This window comes from Anolis carolinensis, chromosome 2 (assembly GCF_035594765.1).
Source record: "Anolis carolinensis isolate JA03-04 chromosome 2, rAnoCar3.1.pri, whole genome shotgun sequence".
NCBI lineage: Eukaryota > Metazoa > Chordata > Lepidosauria > Squamata > Dactyloidae > Anolis > Anolis carolinensis.
Window position 1 is genome coordinate 192,619,361 of NC_085842.1, and position 24,408 is coordinate 192,643,768.

At 39.8% G+C, this 24,408-nt stretch overlaps 1 protein-coding gene across 1 annotated transcript in view; it reads left to right on the plus strand.

Moving 5' to 3' along the window:
* The window catches only part of ldlr (low density lipoprotein receptor), a 29,450-nt gene extending 14,864 nt beyond the window's left edge, over window positions 1-14,586 (plus strand). Inside the window, exons 9-18 of the mRNA XM_003216827.4 lie at window positions 989-1,160; window positions 1,764-1,991; window positions 3,199-3,317; window positions 4,297-4,436; window positions 5,644-5,785; window positions 6,592-6,744; window positions 6,926-7,120; window positions 9,149-9,226; window positions 9,469-9,626; window positions 10,614-14,586. Of these exons, the coding sequence (XP_003216875.1) occupies window positions 989-1,160; window positions 1,764-1,991; window positions 3,199-3,317; window positions 4,297-4,436; window positions 5,644-5,785; window positions 6,592-6,744; window positions 6,926-7,120; window positions 9,149-9,226; window positions 9,469-9,626; window positions 10,614-10,649 (1,421 nt within the window). The 3' untranslated portion in view covers window positions 10,650-14,586. The remainder of the gene's footprint in view (window positions 1-988; window positions 1,161-1,763; window positions 1,992-3,198; window positions 3,318-4,296; window positions 4,437-5,643; window positions 5,786-6,591; window positions 6,745-6,925; window positions 7,121-9,148; window positions 9,227-9,468; window positions 9,627-10,613) is intronic.
* The last annotated feature ends 9,822 nt before the right edge of the window (window positions 14,587-24,408 follow it).

Here is a 24,408-nt window from a genome sequence, read left to right on the forward strand (position 1 = left end):
CGCCAACCTTTCAGCCAGCAAGCTCAGCAGTTTAATCCACTGCGCCACCGAGGGCTATATTGATATTTCATTGATATTGCAATATTTTTAATAGAATAAAAATCTACTTTTTACGGATTTAGGTGGTTTTGTAGGTTTATGTAATAACATGTCCTTTATATTGAATATTGGTTCTCTTCTGGTTTTTTATTTGCAGAATAGCTTTTGCTAATGTCTATGTGGTGCCTTTTGTCCCTTTCTAAGTCATTGTGAACCACTAGTTCTTGATTGCATTCCCTTAAGGTTAAAATATTACCTTTAAAATTTAGTTTAGTATCGCTCCAAAATTCTTGGAACCAAAAGTGTTTTAGATTTTGGAAATTTTTTGGGATTTTTCAATTCCCATGTTTGGTTATACAATCATAATGAGATATTTTGCAGATGGGACTCAAATCTAAACATGAAAAATAAAGATCTTCCACGTAAACCTTATATGCATAGCCTGAAGGCAATTTTATGTATGTTGCTTTCAATAATATTGTGCATGAGAGAACTGTTGTATACATTGGATCATCAGAAAGCAAAGTTGACACTATTTCAGCCACCTCTGGACAGTTTTAGATTTTGGAGTATTTTGGATTTCGAATTCCAGATAAGGGGTGCTCAACCTGTACTATATGAGTTTTACTTTGCAGCATGTTAATTACGTAGCTCATGATTTTAATTATTTCAAGCATCTTGGAATGCATTTATGACCTGCCTTTTGTTGTATGCAGTTAGAGAGCTTTCTATCTAAGCCGTATAACTTATTTTTATGTGGATTAATTGTATTGAGTTCAATCTTGTAGTTGTATCTCTGGGAACTGAAGTTCACTGTAGCTTGGACTTTTTTTAGACTGGGAATTGTTAGATTTGAATTGCAGTTCTTCAAACTTTGATCTGAACTCTGCTTGTGTATTGAAGAGGTTATGCTGAAGGCCTCAGTCTCCCTTTCCTTGCCTTTTTCTAGGCACCATTGCATATCTCTTCTTTACCAATCGCCATGAGGTCAGGAAGATGACTCTGGATCGCAGTGAGTACACGAGTCTGATCCCCAAACTCAAAAATGCAGTGGCCTTGGACATGGAAGTTTCCAACAACAAAATCTACTGGTCTGACAGCTCTCAGAAGAAAATATTTAGGTAAACACAGTGTATGGTCTGGAGAAAGTATGCTGTCTTTGTTGTTATATGAGCTAGTAACTAAACAACTGTGTGGCTCTAAAACTGTATTTTAAATGGAGAGGAAGAGATGAGCTAAAAGGGATCCAAAGTTTTTATATTGGGAGGCAGGGAGAGTGCATTGCATTTATCTGCGAAATGGGAAAATTGGGGACTTATTCTGTGCAGTGGAACCTCATTAATTTCAAGTATTGTAGGGAGTACCAAAATGGCTACCAATGAGAGAGTTACTGTTGCTAATAATGTCTGGCTGGATCTACACTGCCATATAGTGCAGTTTCAAAATATAGATTAACTGCATTGAACTGGATTTTATGAGTCTACACTGTCATACAATCCAGTTCAGTACACTTAATCTGCATTCTGAAACTGCATTATATAGCAGTGTAGATCCAACCTCTGCATTCGGAAACTCACTATGTGAGGCTTCTGCTTAGCTGATGTCTTTCTGTGCATTGCAAAGCTAGAAATGGGCAATAAATAGCTGATATTAACCAACCAGACTTGCATCCACTGCAACTTCATTTATTTAAAGAGCGGTCCTCTGTTTTGTCTCCCTAATAGCACCCCAATAGATACAGCTCACAACCACTCCCATCATACTACAGTGATTGATAGTGGCATCCGATTCCCAGATGGCCTAGCTGTTGACTGGATACATGGCAACATTTACTGGACTGACTCAGGGCTGGGCAGCATTTCTGTGGCCAACAGCGAAGGCTCAAAGAGGAAAATGCTGATCAAGGAACTTGGTGCCAAGCCACGAGCAATTGTGGTGGATCCAGTTCGTGGGTACGTGAGCACTGGAAGTACAGTTGGTGTCATAATCATATGTTATTTAATTATAACATCTGTGTAGTCTGCCAGCAGATGGATAAATGGGTGGGGGACAAATGGGAAAGGAAACAGAAATGGAAGCTGAAGAACACCTGCCTGGTCAAGAAGAAGTGGCACCTTATTTTTGGGGGAACCCATGTTTTAACAAAAGACACGTGAATGAACAGAGCTTTAAAAAAATTGAAAAAAATTACAGGAAATGAGATTCTACCTGAACATTAGGAAGAACTTCCTAATTGTGAGAACTGTTTAGCAGTGGAACTCTCTGCCCAGGAGTGTGGTGGAGGCTCCTTCTTTGGCTGGATGGCCATCTATTGGTGCTTTGAATGCAATTTTCCTGCTTCATGGCAGGGGTTAGACTGGATGGCCCATGAGGTCTCTTCCAACTCTGATTCTGTGAAAAGCAATTTGGTTAACTCATTACAACGCTGCTACCCCCCAAGCAGCTTAATAGTATATTAAGAATAATTGGAGGTAGAAAAATTGTATGGATGTGTCATACACATAGACTTCCCCAAACACATATCTATCCTTTTTTCTACTCAGTTGTTTCTATCTTTGTTGAAAGAAAATTCACACTTAAAAATAAAGCAAAAAAAAAAATCACTGTAAGAAACTGTCTTCAAAATGCCCCAGGACATTATTTTAGTGACTCAGAAATAATAAAAAAGTAATAAATATGCATTACCCTTACCTTTGGAAGAAGGGCTGTGGTAATAGTCATGCCTCCATGTCCCAAACTAATATGTCAAAGGTTGGATTTTTGCTTCTTAGCACACAATTATAATTGTTTATTATTTAAAACATTTATATTCCACCTATTTCACCCCGAAGGTCCAAGCATTCCATAAAAGAAACACACACAAGTCTTGGGTGCCAGTTTTCTTTAAAGCAAAGCCCAGAAATCATTAATCCTCCGCATGTTTTGGATTGCATGATCCCTTACAATCATCAATTCTGTATGAAGCTCATGGGAGTTTTAGGTCACATGTGATGAAACAGAGGTTTCCTTTTTCAGGCTTCCTACATATTCTCTAGGGAAGAAAAGTATGGCACTGGAGGCAGGAAATACCCATTGAAGGAAGGGGCATGGGGTTGGCTAGTTTAAACTGACATTCTCCCTGCATTTCTTTGTCTCCCCCTTCCCTTGTTCTGTGGTTAGGTTCATGTACTGGACTGACTGGGGCATATCTGCTAAAATCGCCAAAAGTGGCTTGAATGGAGTGGATAACTTTCCTTTGGTGACAGAAGGCATTCAGTGGCCTAATGGAATAACACTTGGTAAGTCTTATGTTGCTTTGGAAAATCTCTCAGTAAGAATAGGCCAGTGCAGGTGGAAGCTTCAATTGATTTAGGGGCAATTTTGCATTCTTCTATCAGTTCCCACTGCAGCCCAAACTTCTCTCTCATTATATCACTCACTACACATTGATTGAAGTAACGAAATCTACTTTTAATTGTTAAAGCAAAGTTCTTGAGAATGTGTCATTTGCTTAAGACTAAAACTGAACTTCTTGGACATTTTGATTATAGCCTGAAACAGGATGGGCACCCCTGTTGTATCAGCAAAATTAGATTGCAACCAGTTTCAAAAGCTTTAATTAACCTGTCATATGACAAGAGAAGGGCAGATGAGAGGGTTAAGAAATGGAAAAATAGCTTTGTAGGGCTGCATGGATTCTCAGGACTAAATGCTTCTGATAGAAGCTCCAACAATAAAAGCAGAATTCATAACTACTGCCAAAAGTTATTGGCTTCTGTTAAGAATTTGTTCATGAACCAAGAGAAAATATATTTGCTGGCACCACTTGTAAGAACTGAGATCTTAAAACATAATCAGATCTTGCTGGGCATCTGAGTTCATGTTTTTTCCCACTTTGCTGGTAACATTTTTGACAGTGGCAAGGAATCAGCATAGCTCTTCAGAGGTGCTAGTGTGGAGTGGGTTATATGATTTAAAATGCTTGTAGTTGAACACAGTTTCTTTGAAACCTGCTTTATCCTGAAGAAGTGTGACAGTTGTGTTTAATGTAAAATAGGGATTGCTAGGGAGAATCTAGATGAGAAATTGGTGGACTTATGGCTCAATTTGAAAGTTACCCCCGGAGCAAAACAACAAGAAGTTTGTGAAATATTAATTGAGAAAATGTTTGGCCCTCCATTTTCATCTTTCATACTGTTTGGCTAGTTTTTGTGGATATAAACAGAGAGTTGAGATTCCCTGTCTCTGTGTTGCTTTGACACCTGCCTTCTCTGCCAGACTTGGTCAACCAGCGTCTCTACTGGGTAGACTCCAAGTACCACTCGGTATTCAGCATTGGTGTGGATGGGGAAAACAGGAAGACCATTCTTATGAATGAGGAGAAATTGGCTCATCCTTTTGCCATCACAGTCTTTGAGGTAAGGCATTATATGTCGAAATGCACTGGGGAATGTATAGTAAGGCAATACTGCGTCCGAGAGACTAAATGAGCTCTTCTCTTCTTTCCACTGGTTCCTTCTCAAAAACTGCCCCTCCCACCACCAAAACAATTGCTTAGTGATCACTACTCCCTTGCCTCAGAATATTCATTTTCTCTGTACAACTCGGAGATGCAAGCAGGCACTTTGAATCTTGAAATCATCTGAACTAATGCCCATTGCAATTTGTTATAACAATGTTTAATTTTTTAAAATACCATGTTACATTGCTTGCCATAGTTTATAATTTCTATACATATATCAGTGACCAAGGGGGTTCTGTTACAAAGCTTTCCAAATATTTCTTGTTGGAGATAGACTTTGTAGACATGCATCATTTTTCAATACAGTAATTCAGTTTTACTAGCAAATGGGAGGTTAAATAAACCTCTTATGAGACACATATATAAATTACAATAACAAAATATATGGTGAAATAATAATAATAATAATAATAATAATAATAATAATAACAAACAACTTTATTTTTATATGCCACCACCATCTCCCCGCGGGAACTCGGAGCGGCTTACATGGGGACAAGCCCGATCAAATCACATTACATCATAAGACCAACAGTTAAAAACAACAAGCATCATATTAAAAGCAAATTCAACAAAACATAATATAAAATTTATTTATTTATTTCTATCATTTCTACACTGCCCTTCTCACCCTCAGGGACTCAGGACAGCTTACAGAGTGGCAATTTATGCCAATACACCATAGTACATAATACTAATAACATAATTATAAAAGCACAACATATTAACAATCATCCACAAGATTTTAAAAGGTCCAATATATCTCATGAAAAACTTTTATTTATTTTTTAAAAAAATATAATTTTATAAGATAATAACATACATTTCCAAGATTTTGGTCATTTCTCCTTACCTTTGCGTGACACACCTACACACTGCAGTCAACACACTTAACATGTTATGACACACAATTTGGAACGCTGTGCTCAGTTGTTTTACTTCTATACTTATCTCCTGGTCCAGTTTAGAATAGTACAGTACAGTTCGTGTTGATTGCTGGCCCTTTTGCTCTGCCCAGAGTAATGTGCTGTTGTAAGTACATTTGGAGTGACTCCAGTGATAAGTGGTATTCTGATTCCTCTCAAATATTCAATTGTCATCAGGATAAAGTGTTCTGGACAGATGTCATCAACGAAGCTATTTTCAGCGCCAACCGCTTGACAGGCTCAGATATCACCAAGGTGGCACAGGACCTATTTTCCCCAGAGGATTTGGCTCTTTTCCACTCTGTGCGGCAACCAAAAGGTATCTGTTCTTTTGCTTGTCTTTAAGCTATCTCATCGCTATGTATATAGGTATGTTTCTGTTTTCCCTCCTTCACATCTTTCCCTTTTTGTACACTGTAATTTAGATTGTGAGCCTTTTGTTGTGCCTTGTATTTTGTTTTGTAAAAAAATGTACAAGAAGTATGAAAAGGTTAGAAATAGTTGAGCATTGTATAAATGACCAGCTTCGGTACCTGATCTTTTGGTATTTTTCAATGTTATTTATTAGATATAATCTTGTTTGGCTTTGGATTTTATGAATGGTTCCATTAAAAATACATAAGACTGTGGGTAAACTACAACTCCCATCATTAGCTGTCATTGTTGCTAACTGCACTAGTAGTTAAAGCCGATTATGCTTGGTATGTCTGCCAGGTTTGGTCCAGATCCGCAATCAGTAGAAATCACACTGTGCTTTGATTGTGGATGAACTACAACTCCCAACATCCAGGGTGAATTCCCCCCAAATCCTTCCATGATTTTGTTTTGCTGGTCATGGAGGTTCTATGTGCCAAGTTTGGTCCAGATCCATCATCGGTAGGAGTCTCTGTGGGAGCCATCTTGGAAAATACGTACTTATAAACATAGATAGATAGATAGATAGATAGATAGATAGATAGATAGATAGAAACACACAAATGTATTTTAACTTTAATTATATAGTATATAGAAGAATATATAGTTAATATATATTGAATAGATATAGATTAGTATTTAACTTTTGGGTGAACATTTCAAAATCTCTCTTTTTTAAAAAATTGGTTCTTATTCTCTATGCCTTTACAGGTGTGAATTGGTGTGAAAGGAGTGGCATGACTAATGGTGGTTGCCAGTACCTATGCCTTCCTGCCCCACAAATCACCCTCCATTCTGCCAAGTACACCTGTGCCTGTCCTGATGGCATGTACCTAGCCAGAGACATGAGAAGCTGCACAACAGGTAAAGAGGCAAAATGGGAAGCACCAGCAGGGACCAGGTGGAGCCATGTTGTGTGGGAGGGGGTTGGTGGGAAGAAGTGTGCCTGTGAAGGAGAGGGTGTGTGCCTATCCCCTGTCTTTGTAAAGGCAGAGAAATGCTCACCTGACTGAGGCATTGATACACTGTTTTCTCCACTGTACAGATCCTGTTGTCCCCAGTACCCGAGCTCCGGTTCCCAATATCTCAACTCCTGTTCCCGATATCCCAGCTCCTGTCAATGTCACAGAGCAGCCATCCATCACAAGGATTACACCTAAGATTCCAAGGCTGATAAATGAATCTGCCCCTGTCACCCCTGAACATACCACCCCTGAAATGGTCACCCTTTCTCAGAAAGGTAAGGGAGAATTGTTCAATCAGTTGCTCTTAGAGTGACAGTTGTGCCAGTCCTGCAAAAATTTTGGACCTTTTTGGAAATTTTATTTGGTGGATTATACCAGTAGTAGTAATTGAAATTATTCCTAATTTTACTTACTGGGTCCCTTTACCTGTTAACATTTGTGGAAGGAAATAATGTTGAACTTTTTCCTGTGATTTGGGTGTTGCTAAGAGAGCCAATATGATGTAACAGTTTGAGTGTTAGGGACTCTGACTGCAGAGAATAGTGATCCAATTCCCTGCTCCGCCATAAAAACCTACTGGGTGAATGTGGCCAAGTCCCATTCTCTTAGCTTCAGAGGAAAGGCCTCTCCCCTTGGGCCAAATCCTGCCCAGTAAATCCTGTGATATGTTTGCTTGGAAACAACCAAAAGACGACACCAACAAGAATAATAAAAGGGAGATGTTTTCAGTGTGAAGGTTGCTGTTTGTCTGGTTAACTTTCATTTTTGGATTACAGCTTCCAGAATCCCCCAATGGCCAGGCCAGCTGGGAAATTTCCTGAAAGCTGCAGTCCAAAAAATATCTTTTTCAAGAAAGTAAAAAAACAGCATTGTGAAAACACCTCAGCTTAGCACTATCTTATATTTCTCTATGACAACATTCCTAAAAACTGTATATAGATCTTGTAGGCAAAATTTTGGGCTTTATTAACAAATTGTTCCAGCACGTGTCTTAAGACATTTCAGCTTTTGTCTAATCAAGAAGTGTCAAACTTGTGGCCCTCCCAATGTTTCACACTCCCAACTCCCAAAAGCCCCAAATACCTGGTGAGGGGCCACCATTGTTCTAATCTAATAATACAAAGAGGGTTGATATAGAATAATAATAATAATAATAAAACTTTATTTATACCCCGCCACCATCTCCCCAATGGGGACTCGGGGCGGCTAACATGGGGCCATGCCCAGAGCAATACAACATAATAAAATATAAGAACAACATATCATAACACCATTTAAAATACAATAAATAATAATAAACAGAACATCAAGAAATCAAAAAAAACAAAAAAACAATAAATCAAGGGCAGGCCGCTTGAACACAAAGATAAAACCCGGAGTGAGAGGGACAGAGAAGTACTCCACTATGGGCAGGGACATTTGGAAGGGGTAATCTAGAGGATAGATGTTCGGAGGGGAGTAATACGGAGATATATGACAGACATTACTCACCGAAAGCACAATGGAAGAGCCATGTTTTTAATTCTCTCCTAAAAGCTAACAGAGTGGGAGCTTGCCTTATTTCAGTGGGAAGTGAGTTCCACAATCGGGGGGCCACAGCAGAGAAGGCCCTCTCCCTTGTACTTACAAGGCGAGCCTGGGATATAGGCAATGGTGATAACAGGGCCTCTCCGGATGATCGCAAGGAACGGGCAGGTTTATGGAAGGAGATACGATCACGGAGGTAGGTGGGTCCCAAACCGTTCAGGGCTTTATAGATGATGGTCTGCACCTTGAATTGGGACCGGAAGATGAACGGCAGCCAGTGGAGCTCCTTAAACAAGGGAGTGGATCTCTCCCTGTAATTTGCCCCCGTTATTAATCTGGCTGCCGAGCGTTGGACCAGTTGTAATTTCCGGGCCGTCTTCAAGGGAAGCCCCACGTAGAGTGCATTACAGTAGTCCAGTCTGGAGGTAACTAGGGCATGGACCACCGTGGTCAAATCAGACTTCACGAGGTATGGTCGCAGTTGGCGCACAAGTTTGAGTTGTGCGAAAGCCCTCCCGGCCACCGCCGACACCTGAGCCTCAAGTGTCAACGCTGAATCCAGGAGGACCCCCAAACTGCGGACCTGTGATTTCAGGGGGAGTGCAACCCCGTCCAGCACAGGTTGCCACCCAATACCCCGATCCGACGAAGAGCATTAATATGTATTTCAAGCTAAATTTGAAAAGTAGCCATTTCAAAATCTAGACCTTAAACTCCATCTCCTCTCTCATAGCATTTTTGGAGAGAGTTTAATTTTGTGTATTCTTTTTACTCAGCTCAAAATGGGATTGCTGCAGAAATAGACGGGGCTAAACAGAGGGGCCCACCAGCGCTTTCTATTGTCCTACCATTAGGTAAGTCCCTTCTTTGTATTCTATAGTAAATTGGTCCTGCTAACCAAAATCAGTGTTTGTGCTCAAGGTGTGCCCTTGAGTTGAACCTCTTTATAGATCCAATAACTATATTGTGGTTTATTGTTTTCATTCTGCAGTATTTACTGTTCAGTTTCCAAAATTGTATAGCATAGTCAATGTTATCCTGAATTGTTACAGTATTTCAGTTACAAAAACAAGTCTCCTGGGTTTTCTTTTTCCAGTCTTAATTTGTCTAGTCTCTTTTGGGGCTTACCTTGTTTGGAAGAATTGGCGACTCAAGAACACCAACAGTATCAACTTTGACAACCCTGTCTATCAGAAGACGACAGAGGATGAGATTCACATTTGTCGGAGTCAGGAAGGGTACACATATCCATCGGTAAGAACACATTTAAATCTGAGGAGATTCTGGTGTCTCAGTGTGGGTTGTAGGTACCCCAAAAAGAGTTCTTTTTTCTTCTCATTTTACCAAAAGACTAACCACTGTGTATATTTGCAATGAGGCACACCCCTTGTGACTTCCTTTTTATACTAGTTTAAAAAGATCTTGACAACCATAATACTGCAACACCATAATTTCCCCTCGATTAAATTTCTCTTCCTTAAAATAAGTGAGTGATGGGCAGCAACAGAGGAAATGAAATTAATTCAGAATGAAGATTGCTACAACTCATAAGAATCAGGCTCCATCTACATAGCTATATAATGCAATTTCAGAATACAGATTAACTGGATTATACTATTCTACTTTGCCATATAATCCCGTTGAAGGCAGTTCATCTTCATTCTGAAACCACATTATATGGCAATATAGATCTAGCCTTACCAACTTGTCACATGAAGCAAGGATGGGGCCTGCTGTGCACTGTCACATGATGCATGGCCGGCCTCACCCACTTTCCTCCCAAAATCGGGGAGAAGCGCCAAAAGGGGAGAAAAGTGTATTTTGGGTAGCTCCATTGGAGCTACCAGCACTTTTTCTTTCTTTTCCCCAGGTAATGACAGAAAGTGCAGCAGAGCGAGGAGTGTTGCCGCCCTTTCTGCCATTTGATGGGGGGAGGAAAAGGGTGCTAAAGCACCCTCTTCCTTCCCCTCTGTGTGATGAGGGGAGGAGAGAATGCACACAGGGTACCATGGGTCACTCTGCGCACTTTCCCTTTCACCAGTGCTTGCCAGCAAAATGCCATGGCCCAAAAGAGCCGTATGAAGAGGTTCTTAGTTTTCTTTGCGTTCTGTGATATTCTGTTTGACTCTATGGCTATCCACTTAAAACCAGGCTCTACTGAAGAAGGATTTAAACTCAAAACCTTCTACTACAGCACACCAATCTTCCATTAAGAAAAACCTTCATCTTTTTCTCTCACAGAGACAGATGGTCAGCCTGGAGGATGATGCTGCATGAACCTGCTTCAACCCCTGAAGTGCCTCTCTCCAGAACTTGCTGCTTATTTTCGGGGAGGAGAACCTGTGTGCCCAGCCTCCAGTTTTCTCAGCCGTCCAACACCACTTCCTGAGTGACTTGGTGGACCTTTTTGCCCACAATCTCTATTTTCTTTTAAGAAAGGATTTTGATCAACTGCTGTCTATGGAGGACATTGCAAAGGAAGTTTGGCAGTTTTGTTGGGTTTTTACATTGTTTTGTATATTTATTTTTTTCTTTCTTGCATCCAGTGCTGCCAAGATGCACTGCAGTGTCTGGTTCTCCTTGCTCTGGGCAGGGCCACTGTTTTCTCAGCCGTGAAGGAGAGTTAAGGATTTGACAAAAGAAGAGAAGGCTTTTCTCTATACGCACTGCTTGGTGTCTCAGGGTCTTCTCAGGGGCTGGCCTTTGTGCCCTGCTGCTCAACTTTGAAAGCATCCAGAAGCTGGCTAGAGGCCACCAGGGAATGAAGATGAGGCCGGAAACCAAGCCTGCCTCCTCCGTGAGCCTCGGGAGCTTTTCCTGGGAAGTGGAGCTTAGCCGTCCATATGCAGACCACAAGAAATGTGTGACTTTGTTCTCATTGGTTCCAAAGAAAAAGCAAAAAAAAATACAAAGCTCAAGGCCCTGTATCTCTTGTTTGGGTCCAGGGCTGCTGGTTCCTCTTCTGTCTTTCCTTGTCAGCCCATATTGCACTTTTGCCTAGTTTTTCTTTGGTCCTGTTCATGATCTGTGTAGCCTTATGGTCTTATATAACTGTATTTGCACTTGATCCATTTCTGGGTGTCTGGCCCCTGCGTGCCAGGAGAATAAGTGGAGACCATCCAACACAAACCAATGAGACAAACAAGCCGACTGTAGGGGAAGGGCAAAGGGGAAGAACTCTGCATTGGCTTGGTGCAAGTCCTCTGTGTGGACATGGGACAAGTCGATTGTGCTGGCCAAGAAACCAGGAAACTGAAGCCATTCCTCCTGCGTGTTCAAACTTGACCACAGGTTTGCAGTTGCCTTATGCTGCTCCTCTTGGTGTCAGAATCTTTCACAGCTTCCTCTTGTCTACAACTTTGCTTTGCTTGGCATACAGTCACTTACCTCTTTATTTATGAACAGAAGGGTTTTTTTAATGTGGCTATGATGAGGGAGGAGGGGAATGAAGAATAGATTCTCCCTCTTCCATTTCTCACTGTAATCTCTGATTCTGCTCTTTAGAAAGGAATGAATATTTTGTATGTGCTTCTCCTGCAGCTTTCATGGGTGAAAGTGTTGGGTGGCCAGTGTTCTAAAGCAGGTTGAATCAGAGCTGGTGTATTCTTCTGCTATTCACTGACATTTCTGTGACGATAAATGGGTGATGCCCTGACCACTTAGAAATTCAAAAAATGCTGTAAACCGATATATATACAAAGAAGTAGAATTGGTGCGAATTCAGAGATAGCGGTGTAGTTCAGTCCTCTCCAAAGGAGGACTACATTTCATTAATTCACCCATTTCTCCTATAACAGCAAGCAAATGTTGGCAGCAGTCTTGAATGAATAATTGGCAACTTTATATTCTTGGATTAGCAGAGTCAAATTCCCTAACGTTCATGGCGCAAAGCACTAAATAGTATACCAAGCAGAATCGGTTAAAATGTTTTTATTTGAAGCTGTGAAAGATTTGGACCTCTTACTTGTAATTATCAAGTGTGTAAATAATGTATATGTACAATGTTGAGATATCTATATTTTCTTTGCACAAAAGTTGCCTTGTCTATTTGTACATATGTTCATAAAATATGAGTTATTTATTTAAGTTTATATTCTGACAGTTGCTAATTTGGCTCTCTCAACTGATCTCTTCCTCAAATTATGCCTTTGTCATTCTTTGTGCTTAAAACTTGGATGGATAAAATAACTGTGTGTGTGTATGTATGTATGGGAGCAGATTAACTGTGATTACATAAAGAGCAACCCTAGTCTGGAACAAATCTGTGAATATAATGTGTAAGACATGCACTTGAGAAAGTGTAGTTTTAAAAGAGAATGTTTTATACACTGTTACATCAGACTGTTAAGATCTCTTTTCCTAAATTGATGCTTTGATTAATAAATCATACTCACTTGCTGCTCCTGCTGGTGCTCTTAACAGTAGTGCCCAAAGGTATGGGGTTAGCTGAAACCAAAAGAACAATTAGCTTTGTCTTTTTGTAAGATGTATTCATTTTGTTACTTTGGTGGGGGCATATTTCCTATGCGTTTGGTCTTTCACAGGATCTTTAACTGGCTGCCTCCCAGAATGTTCTTAACAATTCAGCAGGAAATGGCAGCAGCTGGAGATGATCTGAAACCATTTGCTGTTTTTGATTCTGTTGCTGTTCCATATTTGGAAATGCTTAAACTCATGTCTGTAACGCTTAAGAGGACTTGCATGTGGCTGTCCAAATTCAGAAGCACAAATGCTGGTTTGCAGTATCCTAAGTATGATTATGTTAGTGGCCTAAACAGTTTTCGAATGTCCTGATTTGCCTCACCTTGAGAACAGATTGGTTCTCTTGCTTTTCTTCATAATGGCGTTGTCCTAAATCATGGGCCTTAAAGTGAGCTCCTAGTGAGATTTTTGTTGGAGTGAAATTTAAAAGAGGGGTGTTTCTAAAAGGAAGGGTAGTCGATTGACTTGCAGTATGAAAAGAACTAGCAAGGTACTTTTAGCTCCCATTCAGAGCCAGGCAAAGACCCTTAGTGCCTCTCCTGTATTTTGCATCGCAATACTTTTGCCGAGTGAGCAAGTCAAAACAACAGACTTAGGCCTATATATCATCCGTTAAGTGCTGTTCGGTCATCCTGTTTAATCTGCTACAAATTCTGTAGTAGGAAATACCTTTTATACACAAGTATTAATAATGGTGCTAATTTGGAACCCAAAAAGTGGTGTTTGGTGAAAAAGCTGCTGCTGCTGCTGCTGCCACCATTTTTGTGCTCTGCAGGGGACTGACGAGCTGCTTTAACCCAGTGGGTCCCCAGATGTTTTGGCCTTCAACTCCCAGAAATCCTAACAGCTGGTAAACTGGCTGGGATTTCTGGGAATTATAGCCCAAAACACCCAGGGGAAACACAGGTTGAGAACCACTGCTTTAACCCATTTCATGGGCCTGTTTGTTTCTGCAGGGTCAAAAGACTGGGCTTCTTGGCGCCTTTCTCTCTTTGATGAGTCTTAGGAGAATTCCAGAGCACAGCTGTGGTGGCATGATAAGGTGATCCAGAATTCAGGGTGTTGATGCTAAAATGTCAGTAAATCTTCCATGCTGCAGTTTACCAAAAGGGTGGGAACTGGTGCAGGATTGTCTAGTAAGAATGCAGGGGAGAAGGGGAGTAGGCACCTGCTTATTTCCAGTGGTGTAAATAAGGTCCTTAAAAGATGACCTAGAAATCTGTGAATGATAGGGCTGTCTCTCCCTCAGTGCAGAATCCCTGTTTCATGCTTGCATAAACTGACATTCTCTGAACGAGGCAAATACTTGTAGCTCAGAACAATCAGGGTTCTCTATTTCTGGAAAGAAGGCACAGTTTTCTCCTCACCAGTTTCCAGTTTGAAAGCAAAAATGTTACAAGTCTCTCGAAAGCAGGAAAGAGTGATCAGCCTTAAATAATTTTTTAAGAATTTCTTGAGCAACAATGCTCATAATGATTGTCAGTGGCTGTCTGGTTGGGACTGATAGAAGTCACAGTCCAAACATGGTGGGTACCAAATTGATGAAGTCAGACCAGAAATATTTGGTTTTGTGCATCTCTTTGGGCTTTATGCAAGTGCTGAATGAATGAGAGTCCTCTTTGCAACTACAGAGCTCTACGTTTTTTTAAAAAAAGAGTGCCCTTTAAAAAAAATGGGAATGTTACCCAGAATATGCCGAAGTTCAATAAATCTTGAAATACACTGAAACTGATTCTCAGTTGTGTCTGTGGTTCATGTGTCTATATTTTTAATATTATGACTCATTAGGAAGGTGACAGGCTGTGGGAGGAGGATGAAATTACTTTGTAACTAGAAGTAATTTGAGAGAAACTGGGTTGAAGGCTAGTAGAAAGGATTTCAAGAAACTCAAGATGCTCAGGTAGCCACTGAAGTTGGGGGAGGTTTAAGGGCAGGTTGCCTAGACCATCAACATATCAATGAACCCAGTTTGCCAAGGCTGATCTTTCCAATTTTGCATGAGATGAAGCATAGTAAACGCCCCAAAGTATTGCCTTTTTATGTAACCAAAAAACTACCAAAACATTAATGTCTGGCTTCTAAATGTCATATTGCCACATTTCACCTCTTGGGTGTGTGAAAAGCGAATTGTAAAAAGAGAAAAATAGTGTTACTTCGAAAATAATCTATATGTCACTTAAAAGTGGTGGCTAATTTGAATTCAGTACTTTAATTACAAAATAATATATTAGAGGGTAAAACTTGGAATATTTTGAAGAAGAGAAAAGTGTGGAAGTAAATTGGAGAAAGACTTCAGTAGTGGCAAAGAAGCAGCACATGGCTGTTGAAAGGCAGCCTAGTCCTCCAAGTCTGGGTGGCTTCTCAAATAATAGAAGACTTCGAAGGAGAAAGACTCCAGATGGCTGATTGAGATCCAGTTATAGCAAGAGCTGAACCAGGCAGGCCAGACTTATGGGATGGGGTTTCAAAAGGATCCCACCCACCCACCTTGCCCATCCTAACCTGGATTTGGGATGTAAGCAACAGCAATGCTGCAACTGTGTGAGGCTCTTCTATCCCACTGCTGCCACCACCTTTGAGGATTCCACTTGTCCCCTCCTCTGCCACTGTATAGGGAACTTCTACCATCCCACTACTGGCATCTTATGTGAGGACTTTTTGGATGCTTCTGTGGTTCCTGGGCAAGACTTTATTAATAAATTCATCTCACTGGACACCATCACCCTTGACTAACTGCTGCTATCACGGACACTGTCTGAACGCAAGTTTTCCAGTATCTGCAAAAACTGATCATGCCATAGATTAGTTGTTCAACATCTGAATTTCACACGCTGTTATCCTATCTCACACACTGATATCCTAACTAACTCTTGACTAATCTCTACCTCTGACTCCAACTAATTCTAACATTTCAAACTCCTCTAACTAACTGGTATTCCCTACTGACTAAAAGTCTTATCACACAAGTCCCTCTATAATTACAGTATCTGTCAAATGCTGTTCAAGTAACTGCCGTTTTCTTTGAGAACCTTTGTGGGATTATAGCCTCTGTGCTAAAGACATATCCCACATAGCATTTTGGACTGTCTTCCCAATACCTCCCCCAAGACATTATCCTCAACCCTTTTCACAGTTTGGTGCATGCACACAAACACACAGTGTCCCTTCCCAATATAAGACATCATGGTGTTACGCTATTATAGCACTACAATGCCATCACGGCAGTATAACATCGTCCTTCCCCTAAAGTTTAATCCAGTCCCGGCAAAAGAGCAGCGCTTTGCTGGACACGGTCTGCACCACTCCCTGGGCTTCTTCACCGCATACTTTCCATTGCCAAAGCTGCTTTAGCCTCAGAGGAAAGAGCTAGGAAAAAAAGCTATTAAAAACATCTCCAACAGGACAACTGCAGAATGATGACATCTTACGGTAAGTCTGAGGCAGTTCCAATTTTTTTTTTCATGTCAGGAGCAACCGGAGTTGCTTCTGGAGTGAGAGAATTAGCCGTCTGCAAGGACGTTGCCCAGGGAACGCCCAGATGTTTTTGATGTTTTACCATCCTTGTGGGAGGCTTCTCTCATGTCCCCGCATGGAGCTGGAGCTGATATAGGGAGCTCATCCACGCTCTCCCCGGGTGGGATTCGAACCTGGCAACCCAACCTTCAAGTAACGAGGCTTTTATCCCCTAGGCCACCGGAGGCTCCAGTTCCAATTAATCTTTTTTTTTTTTTAAGGCAGGTGTGGATGATAGCTAGGACTTTATTACATGGGACAGATAAAGTTCCAATTTATCTGTCCCATGCAATAAAGTCCTAGCTATCATCCACACCTGCCTTTTTAAAAAAATCCCTTCATTCAGCCAATCACTCCCAACATTTCATTCTCTGGCCTCTCCCTTATATACTACGCTCTGTGTCCATGACAATACTTTAAGTTAATTTACCTGATTGCAACAACAGTTTCAATAGTCTACAAATGTGGAGAGCCAAATGCATGGAAATAAGGTCAGGATCAGTTGCTATCAGGTGAAATCATTCAATGTTGGGAGTAATTAATGATTGGCTGAATTGCTGTTTTAAAGAGCTGGGCATGTTTAGACTGCAGAAGAGAAGGCTGAGAGGAGACATGATAGCCATGTACAAATACGTGAAGGGAAGTCATAGGGAGGAGGGAGCAAGTTTGTTTTCTGCTGCCCTGCAGACTAGGAAGCAGAACAATGGCTTCAAACTACAGGTAAGGAGATTCCACCTGAACATTAGGAAGAACTTCCTCACTGTGAGGGCTGTTCAGCAGTGGAACTCTCTGCCCCGGGCTGTGGTGGAGGCTCCTTCTTTGGAGGCTTTTAAGCAGAGGCTGGATGCCCATCTGTCGGGGGTGCTTTGAATGCGATTTCCTGCTTCTTGGCAGGGTGTTGGACTGGATGGCCCATGAGGTCTCTTCCAACTCTACTATTCTATGATTTCTATGAGGGCGTTCTCGGTGATGGCCCCCAGATCTGGAACACTCTCCCAAGGGAAATTAGGATGCCCCCCACCCTCCAATGTTTTCAGTCCAACCTAAAAACTTGGCTCTTTAACCAAGCTTTCCAATGGATATAGAGCCCAAAAGGTTCAAATTGAACATCCATTGGTTTTCTCATCGAAAGCACTTTATATGATTGGTTGGTTGTTATTCATTTTATGTCTATAATTACCACAACATTTTATTGATGTGTGTTTTAGGGTTGATTGATTTTACTCTAGTATTGTTATATATTAATGATGTGAATTATGTTTCCCTTTGATATTTTTGTATCTGTATTGCACTGTATGTATTGTTACATTACGAGTGCTTTGTAAGCCACCCCAAGTCCCTTTTGGGAGATGGTATATATTCTAGTAGAAATATAGTTTTATTTTAATTATTACCAAGAAAACCATATGATACCAGACAGCAGCAACAACAACAACGACAAATATAATCCATCTGAGGGAGTGATTAGTCCAATTAGTAAAATGCTGAGATGGATTTAGTTAAACTCAGAACTGCTAATTGGGTTCAGCCGGGATTATGAGGGGATCGGGAAAAGAGTTAGTAGAGTCAAATAGGATTTAGATGAATTAAATAAATAATCTTTCACTTCTGTTTAAAATAGCTTTTTTGTATTATATACCTGGGTCCCTTGAAAAGCCATAATATTATTAACATTGCCATCCTGGTGTCTCCTCACTAGAGGTCATAAAAACGAAGTACAGTAGAGTCTCACTTATCCAACACTCGCTTATCCAACATTCTGGATTATCCAACGCATTTTTGTAGTTAATTTTTTCAATACATCGTGATATTTTGGTACTAAATTCGTAAATACAGTAATTACTACATAGCATTACTGTGTATTGAACTACTTTTTCTGTCAAATTTGTTGTATAACATGATGTTTTGGTGCTTAATTTGTAGAATCATAACCTAATTTGATGTTTAATAGGCGTTTCCTTAATCCCTCCTTATTATCCAACATATCCGTTTATGCAACCTTCTGCCGGCCTGTTTATGTTGGATAAGTGAGACTCTACTGTATTTCTACAGGGCCAACTAAATAAAAATGATTTCCCACCTTGTGCATATCTGCTAGAGCTAAATCCTACTTAAACCTCCTCCAATGTGACAATGAACCAAGACACACTTCTTTCAGTCTATCAGATTGTAAATATCTGTATACTCATGGAAAATAACTTGCTTTTCTATGCATAGTTGAATTAAAAATTAATGCAAATATCTATACATGAATAGTAAATCATCGCCATCATCATCATCATCATCATCATCATAGTGGCTTCTGTTTAAGCAAAGCAAAAGCATTCATTCTTTCCAGCACTTATAATCCTAAAATGACATATTAAGGATTAAAATCCACAGTTTAATGCATCAATTGTCTGTTATTCTAATATCATAGCACTAATACCTTTACAATAGCTAAAATAAATTACAGTAGAGTCTCACTTATCCAAGTCTCGCTTATCCAAGCCTCTGGATAATCCAAGCCATTTTTGTAGTCAATGTTTTCAATATATCATGATAATTTGGTGCTAAATTCATAAATACAGTAATTACAACAATAGCATTACTGCGTATTGAACTACTTTTTCTATCAAATTTGTTGTATAACATGATGTTTTGGTGCTTAATTTGTAAAATCACAACCTAATTTGATGTTTAATAGGCTTTTCCTTAATCCCCCCTTATTATCCAAGATATTCGCTTAGCCAAGCTTCTGCCGGCCCGTTTAGCTTGGATAAGTGAGACTCTACTGTACCTCCAATATACTTTATTCAAATATTATGAGGGTTATCCAGAAAGTAGATTACGTGTTGGAATTAAAAATGAACAAAGTATAGGAGAAAACATTTACCATATGCAGTTGAAAGCCACACCCAAATATCACTTTTCAACATAGTTGCCATTCAAATCTAGGCACTTATCATGGTGATGAATGAGCTTGGCAACTCCTTCCCCACAAAACTCTGCCATTTGCGTCCTCAACCAGCCGGTCACCCCTTCCCTCAGCTGCACATCATCGCCAAAACGCTGCATTGTGGAGGTTTCTCTCATGTCCCCGCATGGGAAGCTGGAGTTGACAGAAAGGAGCTCACCCCATCTCGCCGATTCGAACTGCCAACCTTCAAGTCAGCAGTTCAGCCGGCACAAGGGTTTAACCTATTGCCCACTTTGGCTCTAATGGGAGGGGGTGAAAGGGGGGAAATAGTATAATGGGGAGCAATTATTGTAGGCATTGTTTTGAAGTATATGTGTTCTAGGTATACATACAGTACATTTTGGGAGGGGGAGAGAGGGCAAGCAATCATACCAATGATTTGTATTTGAGCTTGATTTAAAATGTAATTTCAGCAATATGATTGTAAAAAAAAAGTTTTGTGAACCCAAGAAATAAATCCAAGCTGTTACCACCACCATGTGGCAGATATTGGAAGTTGCATGGTGAATTTCTGATGAATTAATCCAGTGTTAGCTAGTACCATATATACTCGAAGATAAGCCGGGTTTTCCAGCCCTTTTTATGAGTTGAAAAAGCCTCCCCCTGGCTTATAATCGGGTCAAGGTCAATCCAGCAGCGGAGCCCTTGCTTGCAATATATGATATATTTATCTCTCACCTTACCCTCCCTTATCAGTGTTTACTTTTCCAAAGCCTCCCTCGCGCTTAACCAAGGAAATGTTTTGAAAAGGGAATGAAGCCCTTGCAAGTCAGGAAGAAGAATATATATATATATATATATATATATATATATATATATATACCCATTAATCTTATATAAGCATCTCCCCTTGCAAGCCTTTTGCAATCTATCTCTCTACATTGACTTTATATATAAATTTCCCCTCATATCTTTGCAAGTCTTTGCAAATCTTACATACATATAAGATTTTTTAGGACTGAAAAAGCCCCCCTCAGCTTATACTCAGGTGAAGGTCCTGGTTGGCTTATATTCGGATCGGCTTATGCTTGAGTACATATGGTACATTTATTATTTATATCTATTATTATTGGTATTATTACATTTATTATTTTACTCTATTTGTTATTATCAATACATTTATTATTTCACTCTGATATTATTGTTATTACATGTATTGCTTTACTCTATTTATTATTACATTTATTATTTTACTGTATTATTATTGTTATTACATTTATTATTTTACTCTATTATTATTAAAAGGATACATAGGCATATTTACATTGAAGATGGGAGTAATGATTTAATCAGAGTTGGGCAGTCTTATCTTAAATTAGTTTTGTGTAAATATTCAGAAACATTTACTGTATATACTTGAGTATAAGCCTAGTTTTTCAGCCCTTTTTTTAAGACTGAAAAAGCCCCCCTCGGCTTATACTCAGGTGAGGGTCCTGGTTGGCTTATATTTGGGTCAGCTTATACTCAAGAATATATGGTACATTTATTATTTTTCTCTTATTATTGTTGCTACTATTACATTTATTTTACTCTTTTTATTATTAATAATAATACATTTATTATTTCAGTCTGATATTATTGTTATTACATGTATTGTTTTACTCTATTTATTATTACATGTATTATTTTCCTGTATTTATTATTATTATTATTATTATTATTATTATTATTGCATGTATTATTTTACTCTATTATTATTAAAAGGATACATAAGCACATTTACATTGAAGAAGATGAGAATAATGATTGGATCAGAGCTGGACAGTCTTATCTTAAATTTGAGCTTGATGTAAATATTCAAAAACATTTAACCTACTGATGCCTCAGTTAATGTAATTTTATTGGTATCTATTTTTATTTCTGAAATTTACCACCCTCAGCTTAAACTGGAGTCAATGTTTTCCCAGTTTTTTTGTGGTAAAATTAGCTGCCTCGGCTTATATTCGGGTCGGCTTATACTCGAGTATATACGGTAACCTACCAATGCCTCAATTAATGTAATTCTATTGATATCTATTTTTATTTCTGAAATTGACCCTTCGGCTTATACTGGAGTCAATGTTTTCCCAGTTTTTTTGTGGTAAAATTAGCTGCCTCGGCTTATATTCGGGTCGGCTTATACTCGAGTATATACGGTACCTCCTTTTTCATAAATCCTCTCTTCTTTATTATAATATTCTCTTAATTGCATATATTGGAACCACAAGATATTAATATCTGTTAAATTTATTGCTTCTAGTCTCTTTATTATATAATTTCCATTTCGTCTGTTGTGATGTAGTCTTCGAGTAGAGATACTACTAGTTGTATTAGAAGAGGCAGGAAAACTACTTGTGAACAAGACTCCGATGAGGAGCAACAAAGGAAGAGAATCCGGGAAATACTTATGGAACCCACTGATGATGATATCTTTGAGGGTTTTGAAGGGGATTGTGGGGCTGGGAGTCAGGAGGATGGGCCTGGGCTGTGGCGCAGGCGGGAGAACAAACCAGCTGCAATTAACTGCAATGAATCACTCTGACCAGGAAGTCATGAGTTCGAGCCCCGCTCGGAGTCTATGTTTGTTTGTCTTTGTTCTATGTTAAAAGGCATTGAATGTTTGTCTATATGTGTAATGTGATTCGCCCTGAGTCCCCTTCGGGGTGAGAAGGGCGGAATATAAATACTGTAAATAAAGAAAATAAATAAATGTCAGACTCTGAGAGTGAGGAGATTGATTGGACTAGGGTTCAGGAGATCTGGGAGATTCTTGAGGAACCCACAAGCAGTGGTACGTTTGAGGGATGGCACAGAGAAGATACAGATGGATCCTGGGGAGTTATGGGTTTGGATAGAAGGTGGTCTTGCAATTGGCAAGGTGTTTTGTTGGGTGCTTTTCGGGATCTCTGTTTCAGAAGATGTGTTTGGAAGACTGCTTTGGGACCTGCCGGTTTGCCTCCGTCGCTTTGGCTCTTTGTGTTGACCGTGGACTGGAACTCGACGTCTGTGACTTCTCCATGACAACTTGGACTGGAACTCGGTACCTGTGACTTCCCCTTAACGGCTTGAATTAGAACTCGATGTCTGTGATTTTCCCCTAATGACGTGGACTGGAACTCGACTTCCTAACGACGCGGACCGGACGTGGCAGCTGTGACTTCTCCTTTACAACGTGGTTTTGCTTTAACAACGTTTTGGGGCATAACGTGGTCGTTGGTCACTGTAGGTGGTTGCTGGCAGCTTTCTTGTGTTTGTTTAGCTCCATCAAGTAGGTGGAGCGAGTTTTCAGCCATTTCGGCTTAGTTTGTTTTTAATCTGGATTATTTCCCAGGATAATCCAGATTATATCCCGAGTTTGGGTCTTTTGAGTTCTTTTTGGACATTGTTATCTCACACTGAAGAGAAAGTGTTTTGAGCCTCTTTTGGTTGTTTCTTAGGCTCCTTTGCATTGTTTCTGCAATAAACTGAGTTGTTTATATTGGCTGGCATCTGACTCGTAACATCGTCTTTTCAATATTTCTTTATATCTTAGCTACTTGTCTCCCCCTCTATCTTGTTCTTCTTTTGCCACCCTCTAAGCTGTTTCCCCCCTCTGATCACTCAGCATAGTCTCTTGGTACCTATTTAAGGTCCTAAGGATTTTTCATACAAGTAATCATGTTGCTTAAGCAAAAAGAAACATACTAATACAAAACAATATCTTATCAAACTTCCCTGAAATTGTGCTATGGTGCTGCTTTGGTAATGCATGGTCCCACATTTCCACATTGTCTCAATGCCTTCCTACTTGCTTGTGTCCTACCAGTATGTGCACACCTTTTGATTTAAATTTTTTGACTTTTGATGCAATTTTAAAAGTTTAGAAGAAAAGAAAAATAGAATAAAATCAACCTCGAACTGCTTAGGAATAGCGAGTGGGAGAGGAGGAGGATGAAACCCACTCTTATCAGAATTGCAGCAGAAGGGACGACTCACACCAGAAACAAGATTGAAACAGCAGTATTCTTGGGAGCAATTGATCTTGTATTTTTTAGGACCAAATGCATACTGTATTTAGATGGGATGCATACTGACTCCATCACACACAATTCTTATGGTTTGAAAATACTGTGCTTTGATTCATCACACTTTGGAAAGCTGGCTCTTCCCAATCTGTCTGAATGCCTTCATATGTCATTTTCCTCATCTACCCTAATATTGCATAGTGACGTAGCCTGGAAGTCACGAACTACTGCTCTTGCAAGATTTTAGCTGACAAAATGCATACTGATTTTGGGATCACATGTAAAAACAGTGCCTCAGAACTGTATTAAACAAAAACAAAACAAAAAAACATTAGATTACCATGTGGAATTACTCCATTTCTGCAACATGTAGAAATGTCATGTGATACGACCGATTTGGAATTACATTCAGAGTCTTAGAATTGGAGTGTATCCCAATGTGATAAAGTCTTTTACTGTGAAGGAAAAGATGCCCCTTACTCATTGAGTTCCGGTAGTGCAATGGGTTAAACTCTTGTGCCGGCTGGACTGCTGACTTGAAGATTGGGTTGCTGATCTGAAGGTTGTTAGTTTGAATCTGCGAGATGGGGGTGAGTTCCCATCTGTCAGCTTTAGCTTGTGGAGATGATAGAAGCCTCTCAGCAGGATGATAACACATCCAGGCGTACCCAGGTCAACATTTCTGTGGATGGCCAATTCTCTCACACCAGAAGCGACTTGCAGTATGTTCTCAATTTCCTTCTGACACGATAAAAAAATGACAATGCAAAACAGTAGCAGGAGAGACATGGCATCTGGTGATGAATCCCAGCCAAAGACAGTTTTATCCTGCTGGAATTCTGATTTTCCAGCTTTGAGTGATAAAGTCCTTAATTTCTCCTTTGAAACGCAGTAAGTATATTTAAGGGGAGATTTTTTTAAATAAGCACTGCATTAAAGGAACATTTCCCTGCTCTGCAGTTTTGGCATCCATCAGGCTCACAGTCCTTCTGTTTCTCCAAGAAATCATCCTCACAGAACCACAGAACTGGAAGAGATCAGGATACTTTCATACTGAATAATGGCAGACCCCTTTAATATAAACACCACTAGAAACAGA